Source organism: Python bivittatus, unplaced genomic scaffold (assembly GCF_059951505.1).
Source record: "Python bivittatus isolate LINGU-HERP-01145 unplaced genomic scaffold, Pbiv_v1 ctg000520_np1212, whole genome shotgun sequence".
NCBI lineage: Eukaryota > Metazoa > Chordata > Lepidosauria > Squamata > Pythonidae > Python > Python bivittatus.
Window position 1 is genome coordinate 1,312,480 of NW_028277080.1, and position 15,092 is coordinate 1,327,571.

Consider the following 15,092-nt stretch of genomic DNA (forward strand, 5'->3'; position numbering starts at 1 on the left):
ACAAACCAATTTAATATTAGTTTAATAATAAAACATGTAATCCTTTAAAACATCTAGTTGGAATTTCCAGGAGAAGATGAACTCTAGATATTAACTTCTTCAGTAATAATGTATGCCCTTTCAAAAATAGTTTCATATACAAGTAGTCCTCGTTTAGCGACTGCCTTGTTTGATGACCATTCACAGTTATGACAGTGATGGAGAAGTAAATTTACGACCAATCCTCACATTTATGACCTTCGCAGCTGTAAAGCAAAGGAAAGCTGAAGTAAGATCATAAGCACAGTCATGATTTCACTTAGTGACTGCTTTGCTTAGTGACTGAGTTGCTGGTCCCAATTGTCACCAAACAAGGACAACCTGTATTAAATACATTTTCACCTTTAAAAAAAAAAGATGTGAGTACAAATTTTGAGAAAGTATTCATATTTTTCATATGAAACATCAAAAGCAACCTCAAGATAATGGGCTGAGTTAATTAAGAATGAAAGATGGGGTTTCATACTAGGTTACATCTGTACATTTAAAACTTGCTTTGAAACAAAATAGTTAGCTTTCTCATCTGAATTTCCTATACTTCAGAAAATGTTTGTTTGTTTTAAAGAAGCAGTACCAATATAAAGAGAATTTGGGAACATGCTTCAGTTCCAGAGCATATGAGAACAGCCAAGGCTTTGGATTACAGTAGCTTTGTTTTTAGTGTTTGTTTGTTTGATTGAGTGGTAAAATCTGGCCCTGATTTGCTGAGCTGTGGTGATGATGATGCAGAGGCTGAGCCATGTATTTCATGCTGAGCCTTAGCAAGGAGCTTTGTGTCAGTTCACTGAAGATATGGGGAGAGAAAAAGATTACAAACCGAGATCAGAGGAAAGGGGAAAACATTATGAGGAGGAGAACATATGGAGAAGTTGGACCAGAAGAAGCAGTGAATAGGAAAGAAGATATCCTAGGAGGCCTAGAACTGACAGAGGGAAAGAAGGCAGAATGAGGGAGTTCTGTTAAAGGAACAGGAGAATATATGGGAAAAAAATTAGAAGCACAGAGGAAGCAGTGACTTTATAAAAAGAGAAAGGGATGCTATAATGAAGGAAAGTGGAGGTTTCCTGAAAGAAGAGTCTGATGAAAAACAGTTGGCCACAATTACTGCTTTAGGTCTCTTAAGCTAGATATTGTCAGATTCTCTATAAAACATTCTTAAGCTATATTTGCTCACTCTATGATGAATACTTGAAGCATTAAAGTACCATAAGCATAGCCAAGACATCCTGACCAAAACAAAACATGAGCACAGTACTGCTTATGGCTTCCAAGAATGTGGGAGGCCCTCTCATAATCCATGCTAATATTCCAACACAGAGTAATACGCCCACAATTAGGGAAGGAAGTGTGGTTTCCAGTGACTTTGGTGAATTATTGCTGCCTGAAGAATCTTGCAGTGAAAATATACATTTACAGAAACTTTGCTAAACAGGGTTGTATCTTTTTCCTTTTATTTTGCATGTAAATTGATTGCCTTTGGGTAAACTGAATACATGTTAAGTAATATCATTACATTTCCCTCCTCATTAGATTCCTTTAATGTATACTACAAAGTGTTTAAGTACAGTGGAACACGATCAGTATTAGGAAATGAAGTCTGGTTTCTTTTTCAGTTCATACTTATTACCAAATTTAATTTTTCAAAACGATATACAGAATTTTACAAATGTAAGTCAGATTTAGTTCCCCTTATTTAATACCTAAATCGTCTGAAATAGCAATTGAAAAAAGTGCAGTTATGTCTATTAAAGGAAATCTGCAATGATGCAGAAGACCTAGTGAAAAAGAGAATATTCATTCTCTTGCTTGGTAGTCAGTACTATACACATACCTTTATTACAGTAGAAAGATACTATACTTGTCAGTAGATAATCAAAATAATTGTGGAGATTGCAAGGTGACTTTTACCTGCACATTTTAAAACAGCACTATGCCTGCAGTTGAGGACATAGAAGAGGTTTGGCTTTCTTTCATTCAGAACTTCCTATACAATAATTTGATTGATAATCTCAAAAGGAACTATATCAGTATCAGAATGGTTTAGATACATAGATCAGATACCACTAGGTAAGCATCTTAAGGGAGGATAAATTTTCTGAATTTTCAGAACTTTCCGAAAGGGAGTTGGTAGACTTGCCAATTAAGTTCAAATGAGGCTAAATATAATAAGCATGGATAAAACCCCACCTTTGCGGAAAGGAAATGAATGGGAAGAGAGAAGGGAGTGTTAACCCTGCAGCACTGCCATTTAATCCAAGATACCAGCATTAGGCCATTGTGGTAAAGCAAAAGAAAGTAGGAATATACTTGAATTTAAATCAAGGCTTTCAATGGGGAGTATGTTCTTTTACAAAATCTGTAATACTGTACATCTAGCCTTCCCAGTTTCCAGAATATTGGCATACTGTGTTCATAATGATAAGCTACTTCATTAATCATGTGGTCATGTTTCCACTGAATCACTCAAGGCGCAAAGTATAAGAGAGGCACCAAATGATAAAATTATCAAAATACTTCCTTACATTTTGTGAACACCCATTCTACTTCCTAAATAATTTCTCCCAAATGGATTTTAATTCTTTTAAAAAATATATTTCAGTATGTTTTATTTTCCTGCTGGATGGCAGATGAAAATGTTACTGGGCAGCTAACTTCCAATTAAGATTCTTGAATAAAATTAATATTTCTAAGTATGAAGTACAAATAAAAGGTGGATAATTTTTTTTCTATGGTTCTTACTATAGTTGTGAATCGGATATTGGAAGAAATAAAAACAATTGCTAAATTTATTTAGACATATCCTGACCCTAAATTTATACAGTTCTAAAGGAAATGATATTCTTTTGCAACAAAAGTTTTTAAAAAGTCTTGTGGCATCTGAAAGACTAAAAAATTGATATGTAACATAAGCTCTCATGCAACTTTGGAGACATGAAATAATGATTAGGTGTACATATTCTGACTACATAGAGAAGTAAGAAAACTTTTTTGTCACAAGGCAAAGCTGTATGGGAATAGGTGGCATATCAATTTTCTAAATAAAATTTAAAAAATTAAGCAATGGAAGAAATAGTAGTTGTATGCCACTGCTAAGATGATATTAATTATTACCAAGAATGACTACTGCTGATAAAAGACATAGCAGGATCAATAGTGTAAACAAACAGGTGCAGATTTCAGCTAGCTCAAGGGAATTTCTCCTTGTTTCCTTCTTATGCAACCTTTCTGTGTGGTTTAGAAGCGTCGTATAATGATTTCGGTGTTGGACAAGGACTGGGGAGAACCAGGTTCAAGAGCAGGCTTAGTTATGGAAACTTGCTGGGTAATTTTGAGACATTCACTGTCTCTTAATCCAATTTACCTCATAGGTTGCTGCTGTGGGAATAAAATAAAGAGAAATTCACACGGAAGCCATTTGGAGTTCTCAGAAGAAAGACAAGTTATAAATCTAACATATAAATAAAATCTCTTCCAAAAGATTAGGGGTCTGCCTGGGAACAAATTTTATGGGTATCTGGTAGATTTTTCCACTACCCATTTTTAAGAACATTTTTTTCACATTTTAATTCTGTCCTGTCCCTCCCACCCCACCACCCGAGTTGCTACAACAAGCTACCTGTTGTAGGGAATAGCTGTGGCCAATTTCACAGTGTGAAATTTGCTGATAAATTCTATTTCATATTTATTGAGTGAATACTCCAAAGCCCAGTAACAATCATTCTAGCCCCAAAGTATAGTACCAAATTTTGCAGTTAATTTCAATAATCTTTTTCCCCATTTAATGTCTTCACTATCTACTTTCAGCTGTCTTCCACACCAGCAAGAAACAGGAAAAAGCAACCTCCAAATATATCTTGTTTTAGAATGTTTCTGAGAGAACATCATCCTCCACCAACATTTGACCTCCCTAAGGTGGTGCCACCTAAAAACGGCCTCTCTTTGCTCTAGATGTGCATTAGGATCTGTTTTATAATAACTATAGAAATAGGCAGCTGCATTGATAGAAAAATTTTCTCAGATAGCTTAGGGGAGCTGCAGCAGAATATTTGTCCCATATAAGTTTCATAAGCATAACAGTATTTCCTTTCAGTAAATGTATTCAGAATATAGGGAAAACCATATTCTCAATGCAGTTGTTCATTTATTTCTGCATGTTTGCCCTGTGCCCTCTCTTTCTAAGAGCTACCAAGCCGTAAAAGGAATCCTAACCATTCAGTACCTATCACAATCAGCTTTGTTGAGTTTCAATAGAGCTGGCTTGTTGCTTTTCCTAGCAGGTTGAACAAATTAGTTCAAAGATACTCTGCAGAACCAATTGTCCAGTAACAAATTGTTTGATTTCAGTTAGCAGATGGGAAATTTCCACTTCTGAAAGTTCTCACCCACAGCAATTCTTCATGAAAATTTTGGTTTATACTTCAAGATAAAATACCAAACCTCTACCAAGACTGGGCCCCTTTTATTAGAGATGGATTGTAACTGAACAATCTTCCCTCCAGTCCTTCATTTAATTAGCTTTCTAGGAAACTGAATACTCTGGCAGACAAAAATGTTTACAATCATTCCTGTTATTCACATTATTGCAAATGTTTTCCCCATCAGAAAATATAGGTTCCAGTTTTCTGTGTGAAAATATATATGTCACCAGAAAAAATAAAAAAATGAATTAATATTCCATCGTATTGGAAGAATAATAACTTACCCAACCAAAAGAAAATAAACATCATGGGCTATAACATCTGTCTCTGATACAAGTTGCTATATTTTACATAGTTCCTGAGCTTAATCCCTTCCTCCAACATCTTATTAATTCAATAATAGAGGATTGCAAAACGATGGTTGGGCACTGTCACGTGCAGATATTTTGAATTTTAAAATAGAATGCTTGAGAACAATTATAAAAGATAGTACTGAAGTACCAAAGCTACATTGCTGCAATATAATGAACTCACTTTTTTCCATTGTTTAGAAGAAGTTTAGAAGAAACTATTTATTTACTGTACTTGGCTGGTATGCTGCCCATTCCCAAAGGCTCTGGGACAATAAGAAAGTCAACATAAAATAATAGCCAGAAACTCCAAGTACATATAAAAAAATAACAAAATCAAAAAAGTTAAAATGCCCTGCCCCTGTGCACCCTCACCTTCAGCTATAGCGCTCCCTCCTCCCATGCAAGACTAGTGGCTGAATGTGTAAACTGACTGTATTGAAAAGTTTATTTCAGTGGAAAAGCTAGTAAGAATGCTAAAGTTTAACTTAACAGTGTTATATTTGCAATGGCTGTTCACATATTAAAGATTTATTTTCAATAAATAAATTTTCAAGACTGGCACATCATGCCATTTTTTAAAGCAAACCTCAGTCTTTTTAAGTATTTCCTGTTCTAGCATAGCAGGTTTGATGTAAGAAAAAAATGGTTAAAGTATTTCTTGAATAGAATTTTTAGGGTAAAACTATTAATTTCTGTATTTTTAACATGCAGAGCCAGGTTGTTACAGTCTGAAAAGCACTTCCGTAAATTATTCTTTAAAGATATAATTGTTACTAGTCTTTATAGACTCCCTCTATTTGCAGTTGGTTCTTACAGTGCTATGTGTAGGGAATGGTCAGTTTGGGTGAAGATGTTACAAAATACACAAGAAATTCTTTGATTTTAGTTCCTCTAGATTTATCTGTTAAAAACTGAATGAGTAACTGGCACTCTGTACTATAGAAACAATAGACAGGCAATGTTGTATCCAGTCTGTTTGCCCATAGAGCAGCAAGATGTTTCTTGTATTATACTTGGCTCTTCCAATAACAGGCCTTCTTCTCTCTCTCTAATGTTGTGAAATGACATCCTGGTTTAACCCTTCTGAAAGAAATAAAAATGTTGGTATGAAGTGTGTAGAAATGAAGAGACTCCCTAAGATCTTCATAGAATTTCCTGTGGCTCCCATGCTTGTTAGTTCAGCTTCTAATACAGTTATGGAGGAACAGGAAGTATAAAGAAAATATCTGCTTACAAGAAAGTGTTGTTTCCTTAATTTTTTTACATGAATGAAAATACATTAAATTCAGTAAGTGTGCATTCATAACGCAATTCATTAACTATTTATTATTCTAGTTATCACAAAGAAGCTTAATGTATAAGCAAATAAGTGTTTTGTAAGGATAGCCATGAGACTGTTATTTAAATAGCATAGTCTTATAATGACTTTTCTGCAAACAGCATGATGAAGCTAGTTAATAGAGTCTCTTGCTAATGTTTGGCAGGCTGCAGGGACTTTTCAGCTAGACTTCTGTCTTCATAATAGCACAGATATCAGAAAGGTTTGTTCTGAAAGACTGGTAATAAATCCTCATACTTTTGCTTTCTGTCTTCTGTGATGATTTATGGATCTGTATTATATTGTAATGTAAGTTTGTACATAATTGCAATCTGAACAATGACGCTGCATATTTCTTTAAACATAGCAAATTGTAATGTGGAGCACTTTTGCCATGGCATGTACAGCACCTGTGCTCTTGGATTTTATTTTTATTCTCTTTAAGTCCCATAACAGTTTAAGTTTGGGATACTAATCTAAATTGTGATCAAAAGCTAGCACTTTAAGTACTTGTAGTCACTTTTCTTCTTACTATATGGAGCACTGCACTTTTATAAATACTATTAGCACTGAGTTTTCAACATATTGTTCCCTGACCCCATTTTTGTGTAGTCCTTACAGGGTGTTTGTTTAAAATAAGTGGTGGCTGTATGAAGATACCTTTTCATGAATGTGGCCACTGCCTGGTGCCTAACTTGTATTTAGTTATATGCTGAAAAATTACATAAGTTAATGAAAAGATGTCAGGGTAGGGATAGATCTGAACCATTTTTTAAGTTTAAAAAATCCTAAATTGTTGACATCTAGACTGTTTTTTTTAAGACAAATATGTGCATATACAAACCCACATATCCACAGGCTTTGAAAAACACCAAAGACATTGGACATTTAAAATGGGCAAGAACAGCACAAGAGGTTATTTTTAGGTTTGTGTTACATTCACAGCAGAGGATGAAGTAATTAATGTGGTTTCAACTATAGAGTTATGTACATATCATGTGTTGATGAGAATGTTTACCATGATGGATAAAATTTATCAACATAGGTAGACAAGAAAGTAAAAATTATCATTCAGCTTACATACAGTTCACTGCAACACAGTTGCACCAGTGCAAACCTTGTTCCAGCCAGGGCAATATAATATAGTATTCATACATGTAAATTAGTTTAACTTATTGTAGTCTTAACTATATTAAAGTGGGAAAGAGCTGAAATGCTTTTAGAACAGGTGTAGCATTCACTACATGAATTCCTGCATTTGCAGAATGCTCTTATTTATGAAAAGTTCATGGGGCAGGGAGAAGATTTCTGCAAAATTTTCACATTAACTATTAGTTGGCTACAAAAAAATTGACTTGATAGATGTTTTATCTTATGTTGACTCTTGCCATCAGGCATCAATGTACTAGCTCTACCTTACTAGAAGATCTTAAATGTGGCATTCTAAGTTTACTTCATATTGCTAAATTCTGTTACAGAAATAAAATATCAAGGACAGGGCAATTTTCAAATAATAAAATAATTTATGGAGATACTTTTACTCTTAATACATATGCTATTTAGATGTCAGTCTGTAAATGCTAATGAGATTATTTGTAAAGAACCCAAAAATATTTTTAGTCTTTAACATACTCCTGAATCCTGATCCAGCTAGTTACCATGCATATACTGAAGCTGGCTTCTGTGTGTGCATCCTTTGTTGGATTAAGAAATGTACATATAAACAGCAGCATGGCAGCATCCAGCTTTTTAGACTGCCATATATAGTTCCCATCCCTGTATCAAGAAACATGAGTGCAGACCAAGTTAAATAGTTGTGTTCCTGCACTGATTGTTCAGGGATAAGGACATGTTCATTGGAGGCTTACTCTTATAATTTTTACTAGATCTTATGTTTTACATTCATCTGAACAAACCCATTTTCTTAACTGAAATAATCCTGGTTAAGCAAACTTTCAGAATCGAAATGTTTCTTTTAAATATAAATATACTTGCTATTCCAATTGCATTGAATTGCTGCAGCAGTGACATCTTTCTGAACAATCCTTAATTATGTATATTTTTTCCAAATTCTAAGCATTCTATTAATAAGAATATCAGTGTCTGTCAACATAGAATTAAGCTAAATATATTTAAGCATAATAGCATATTTAGACCCTTTGCTAATTGTGGTGACAAATGTATGCGTGTGGGTGTGGGTGTGGATGTATGCACATACATGAAGAGCTGCTTCTGGAGTGAAACAGCATAAATATAAAATCTATTAGAAAACTAGCAATTTCCCCTCACCTATAAATGTAAAATAAAATATGAAAGTATGTTTTACAAACATGGCACATTAAAGGTAAAGAGCAGGATTCAAAGGGCCAGTCATGGTACCTGTCGTCCCTGTAGTACCATCTTACTGCAGCTCCCTTAAAGAGCTGCTCCTGGGAGTGGAAGATTCCATAGTACTGCATCCAGAAAAATGCATATGTGGGCTTTTTGGATCCAATCAAAAACAACTTAATCCAGAAAAATTTGTCAACCTATTTTTTGTAATTTCTACAGTTAAGCTAAATTATCTGCAGATTGTATTTCACTTTAGAGTGTTAGTAGAAGATAAACTAAACGTTCTGCAAGTCTTATTCAACTATGTATTACATCCTTTTTTAAAAAAAAATACAAGTTAAAGTTTTCTTGTAAAAGTATTTCTAAAAACTACTGTGCTGCTTTTCCTTTATAAATTCAGAAAGAAATTGTAGTGGCACAACAGGCAGTGTTTAACAATAGTCAGTGGTGTGTTTTCAGGTTTTTTTTAACAGCATGTGGAGTCATTTTAATCATAATTTTAGTATTCTTCCATAGATGTGTAAAGGTATTTTCACAACTGCATCTATAATCAGAGTACAGCATTACAACCATCAAGTTAATCAAAATCACATGCATAACAGGTAGCAGTTTATCCTCTGTGTGTATTCTTCCCGAATGGTACTATTTTTCAGTAGATATTCTTAACCAAAAGGTGTGTTAAAGTCATGGCATGAAATCGTAAATGTAATTGAGTACATGTAATGCTAATTAAAGGAATTTTCTTAAACTTATATGATGCTTAATATTTTCCTTAGAAAGTTTTGTTTTAAAGGTAGATCAGTGTTCTGAAGAATGTTGGTCCTATGGAATAAAATAATGGAAATAAAATGCATGTGTTACAATTGTAGACATGGTAAAGAATTAAATGTGAACTTACTGTACAATACTGACTCTGTTTTCAAACAATCTGTTTTGCTGTTTTATTGTTAACATATATTGAAAAAGCAAATGTACTGTAATTTAGGACTTTTTTTTTCCTATGTACCCTGTTCTCTCAGTATACTAGAGATATGAAATGGCATAGGTGTGGAATATGTAATCATGCCTGCATGAATACTTTAGGATTTATGCTTTCCTTGATGTGCAAGATTTGTCTCTATAGACATCATTTTAAGTGGAAAGCCCTCTCTATCTATTGGCTTATATCATTTTCTTATAGAATACCAGAATTATTTTTGAATCAACTTAAAAATTCAGGGTCTCTTTACATGATTGCTTTACATGATTGCCGTTCAAAAATAGACACCACAAACAAAGTTCAACCTTAGGCATAGCTCCTTTGTGAGATCATATGTTTGAGCCATTGTATTCTTTACTCATGAGGGATTACTCATTATGCCTTTAACATGGTAACATAGGAATTCTATTTATGTGGTGTCTCTACACATGCCATCAAATTAGTGTATATTTGAAAGGCGTCTCTTACTATATAAAACAGATCATGTTAATAAGAAGTATCCTAATTGCATTATCAAGAACAACCACATTGCTAATTGGCCTATATTCAAGAGAAGGCATCTCAGTCTCAAAAAGTAGACGTAGTATTAAAGTATATGTGAATGTACCCAAAACAAATCTATATTGAAGGGACATAATAAATTATCCCAAGACTTACAGATAATAGATGAGGGTAACATAATGTAAAGAAACAATAGTAGCAACAACACTGAAGCCAGTCAGTAAATTCTACATTTTGCTATCTCTTTTTTCCCAAGAAAGAACTGGATTCAAGACATTTTCAGTTCTGGCAGTTACAAAAATGGAAGAGCAGGCACATGCAAATAAGTAAACATTCTGAAGATACTGCTGACTGGAAGAAGAATGTATTGCCCACAAAACAAGGTACAAGTGAATAAGATACAGAACAGATTCATATTCAGTGGTATCAGTTTGGGTTATATTACAATAAAAATAGTTTTAAGTATACTCATACATCCATGCATTTAGTATTATCTTAGAGAGTATATGTATTTGCAATTGCAAGCAGTTTTAATAAGTTTTTGTGTGAGGATTCTGCCTTCCTTGGTCCCAAAATAGCTATATTATGTATTTTCCCTGAATAAATGTATGAGATCCCAGTAAATCACTGCAATGATATACAGTGTGAATTGCTTCCACTGAAAATGGAAGTACCTTACTGATTTCCAGATATGCTGATTATCCCTTGAGTTGATACGTAAAACTCTGCCTTTTAAGTAGCCTAAAAAGTATTCTTAAGAAAACCAAATGGGATATAAGGCAGGAAATTATTATCTATCTTCAGAACAATAGTTGTGTGTTATAATGATAGGTTTGTGGTGAAAGATGAAACTTGAAGGCAAATTATTTTTTTATCTAGGAATCAGGAAAATGAAATACCAGTCAGAATATATGAGAACTATCTTCAGAAGAAGGTAGGGGCAAAACAATAGGAAGGTGGAATTCCTAAAATAAGCCAGTCTTGCTGCCGATCTTATGCAAAGCTATTGCTTGACAAGTATCATGTTAAAGGCAAAACAGACGAAGGATTGTAAGTAGTGGCAATGAGATATTTACATTGAATGAATACAATTAAACGTTGAAAAAAAAATCAAATGAAAAAGTACATATTGCCCTTTGACTTCCCTCTTCAGTTCAGTGACAAATACAAGATTAAAAGAAAAGTTGAACTAGTGAGCTTTCTAGGATGAAAAGGAATAGGAAGATTGAAAGCGGTTACATGGGGCTAATACGTGATAGAAGAAACCAGAAGATTAGAGCTATAATACCAGCAGTAGTCACTGAGGTAGAAAATATGGGTTGGAGGCAAGCCTCACCTTCAATAAATTTAAGTGTTCGTTCTTTGAAGATTTTGGTGATGAAAGGGGAAGGCCAATTACTGTGCTCCATTTTGTTCTGGAGAGTCCTGCAATTATCATCCAGAATATGAATTAAGAAGACACAAATGGTTATAGGAGAATTTGTGGCTCTCCTCTCCACCCCCTTTCAACAGTAGGATAGTTTTCTCTATGTAATTGTTTGGGGATGCTCCTGCCAATGAGAAGAAAGACGGGATCCAGAGTTGTGGCTTTTGTTTTTGCTTTTAAATCCTAAATGCATAGATTTTCATCCATTTGGTATAGCAGGAAAAATAGGGTAGATTTCTGTCTCCCTTTTGATAGTAATTAGTCTGGTATGCCAAAGCTATATTTAGTTCTGCAAAGGCTTCTACCACCTAAATATTAAACTATTCTGTTGACTGCTATAAGATTGATTACTGTTCAGGCATCTCTTAAATTCTTCTACAGCATTTCTTCAGTTTCATAAGGAAAAAGGAAACATTCAAGGAAAAAAAATTGAGCTTGGATAAAATTGCATATCTGAAATTCTATATTCCCTAGCCATTGCTTTCTTCTTTAAATATATCTTTTAAAACTGATTGACTATTTGGCATTGATTTCAACCAGCCATACAATGGTTGGAATGTTTCTGTCAAGGCCATGTAAATATCAGACCCTGAATTTCAAAGAGGGATGAAAGTCAGCCAGACAATGAAGTCCTTGTGGTACTCTCAAGATGCTTCTAACATCTACAGCATACTCTAGTATTAACAGGGTGTTCAGATGTGACTTGTACTGTATTCAAAGGTTCATTGATCAGTGACTGTATTGTACTGTATGAATAATCATAAATTGCCTTGTATTGTTTATAATGACTGTACCACACAGATTTCCATGTTCCAGTTTGTCAGCAATGCATATTGCCAGTTAGATCCTGAAACTATATGGTGCTAACTCTTCCATAGTTAATGGTGCTTTTGCAGATGCTAACTGCTGACATGCTGTGGGGGTGTGGGGAAGTTAAGAAGTGTTTCATCTCATAGAAGGAAAACAAACAAACTAGAATTGTTTTACAGTATCATCAATGATTCAGTGTTTTATGTGTGTACTTTTTATTGAAGTTTTCAGCTGATTTCTTCAAAAAGCAGCTCTCTTCTGCTATAATAATTTCTTCCTAAAATTTGTTTTTGAATGCTAGACTTGCTTATGTACTTCAGAAAAAATGTCTCATAACTTGTGTCTTTGATTCACATAATCATGATCTGGAAGAGACCTGAAGGCTATGAGAAAAATCTGATAATCTTTGTATAAATTAAGTGCATTCATAGGATACAGTCAGATGTAGCTTTACCACTGAACTACAACTGATCATAGCTTATTATATTTTAATCTTGTTGTATTCATGCTTAACAATAATTTAAAGTGCACATCTAAACGGTACTATGTAAAGAAGCTCACAGTGGAAAATGAAAAGCTGATCAAGATAAAATCACTGTTTCATGCAGCCAAAGGTGATATTTTCATGAATACAGAGCTACATGTCTGAGACAAAATAATGTTTAATTCATTTAAAATAAAACAGTACTTTAATGTTGCTTTGCTCTTCTTTTGTAAAATACTACACAGCTATAAATTGCTGTAGTCTTATGAAAAAAGGATGATTCTGTTTTTTTCATAATCTTATTTCAGCAAAGGATAGGAAAAAGAAACTTTTTTTTCTTTTGGTGAACAATAAAAGGAAGAGAATTGTTCACCAGCACTTGAAAGAAACTGTAATATTTCTTAGCTGTCAATTTATTTTTTAAAAAGCATATTTATACTTTATGCTTTTTATATTAATGTACAGTTGCTTCATATTATCCCAGTGGTTTAGGTAGATTGTAACATTTTGAAAGATAAACCCATAATTAGTAAAGCCCACATCTACTTTTAAGATATGAGTAATTATCTCAAGAGCTGAAATATTTATTTTATTTCTGAAAATTGAAGAAAATTTAGAACATTTAGAACATTTTTGCTAGTGAGTCAGGGAAGAGGCAGAGAAATGAATGGTCCATGTTCCAGGAAAGAGAAAAAGTAACACAGTCTCCATACAAGTTATAGGTATAGACACCATTCTACATACAGTATACCTGAGGTTATTCACTATATCATTTTGGATGGCAGCTGGCATGAGTATTTTTGAATACTGCTTCACATCAAAAATGCCCTGAATATAATGATCAACATGGCAGGGAGGATACACTCTCTTCCTGGTGTGCTTAGTGAAAGTTTACTTTTTTTCTACTTTATGTGAAGCTATTTCAAAACTACATTTTCCCACTTGCAGATATTCTTTATTCTGTGAAAGAATGTATCTTCATAAACTCCAGAGTTAAAGAATAAAACACAGGAAAGAATGAATAAGTGTAATACAATCAAATGTATATGTGTAAATCTGAATAAATCTCTGCACTTTAAAAAATAGCATTTCATGTCTCTTCTGGCCCTGTTGGATTTTTTAAAATTCTTATTTATTTTGCTGTTTTTTTGAAAGCATGAGCTGCTTTTTGCAAAAATTAATATAATGCATATTTGTTATTTTGATAAGCTTATTTTCCCCATTATTGGCTGAATTTACTTACTGTTATTTGCCACTCTTTGTTCTGTCTTACAATAAATGGCTTACTTGTGTAGTCTTAAGCATTTATTTTAGCCTAAGTTTGAACAGAAAGATTTCACTTCTGATTGTAAAAGTGCATACTTACTTTCCCCAACTGCTACAATTTCAGTTTAACCTAGAGTCTTACCTAAGCATATATTTTTTTCTTCTGAAATCAGCATTTCACACTGGAATCACACAGTATTCTTCTTTGCCATCTTTCTTATTTCCAAGTGATCTCATTATCCTGTGAAGCTAATAGAAGAATTGTGTTGTCCTGATAATCAAAAAGCCGAACCTAAGATCAGGGATTTCTGGTATAAGCTCTTACTTATTGAGTGGAGAATCTCCAAGGGCACAATCTTAATCTTGGCAAATCTTTTAACCTTCACACATTATGCACCAGCAAATAGCCTCCAGATCAAAACTAGGCTTTATAATGCCTAGCTGGCTACCCAGCAATTAGGGTAGAAAAAAACATGATAATGGTCATCAATACCTGGAGCTTTTCATGTGACTTAGTCTTAGCCATACCGGTATATCTACATGTGCTAGAAAAGTTGGAAATTATTAAATTATTGTCTGTTTTTATGAGTTCTACAGAATTTTGTGATACCTGCACAGCCATATTCCTGTGGACAAAAACTATAAATGTCTTACCAAAACAGGAAGTGCCATTCTGTCTCTAAACTTGAAATGCAAAAGAATGATTGCCTCTTAATCCTTCACTAATGCTAATGTAACAAAACAAATGGGAAAAAAAAGATACTTCACCTCTGAATGTAATGTTATTATGCTACAATTGTAATAACCAGTGGTGACAAAGGGAAATGGAAAAATTGGCAGAAGGAAATCCTCAGGATATCCTGGCCATCAACACCACCACACATGGGCATTTGTAAGAAGGCAGAAACCTTACTAGAATTATTTGCACCAGAATTACAGTTGGAATGAATGCTCCCTATGGTATTCAGATAATTTATACCATTTTGTTCAGTCATTAAGTCGTGTCCAACTCTTCATGACCCCATGAGCCATATCGCGCCAGGCCTTCCTGTCCTTCACTGCCTCCCTGAGTTTGCTCAGTTTCACGCTCATTGCTTCAGTGATGCTATCGAACCATTTCATCCTCTGCCGTCCTCTTCTTTAGGAACTCCCATTTTCTTCTGAAGG

General features: G+C 34.0%; 1 protein-coding gene across 6 annotated transcripts in view; it reads left to right on the forward strand.

Annotated features, from left to right (window-relative positions):
- Positions 1 to 15,092, forward strand: part of PURG (purine rich element binding protein G) — a 35,524-nt gene that overhangs the window by 8,662 nt on the left and 11,770 nt on the right. The window contains exon 3 of one of the 6 annotated variants that reach the window (XM_088147475.1): positions 10,196 to 10,322. Coding sequence is in view for 3 of the 6 variants with exons in the window: in XM_088147479.1 (XP_088003605.1) it covers positions 10,200 to 10,269 (70 nt within the window). In the remaining 3 variants the exon portion in view is untranslated. Of the gene's footprint in view, positions 1 to 10,195; positions 14,697 to 15,092 lie in introns of those variants that run through there. The other 5 variants (XM_088147479.1, XM_088147474.1, XM_088147476.1 and 2 more) reach the window with 5 other exon arrangements.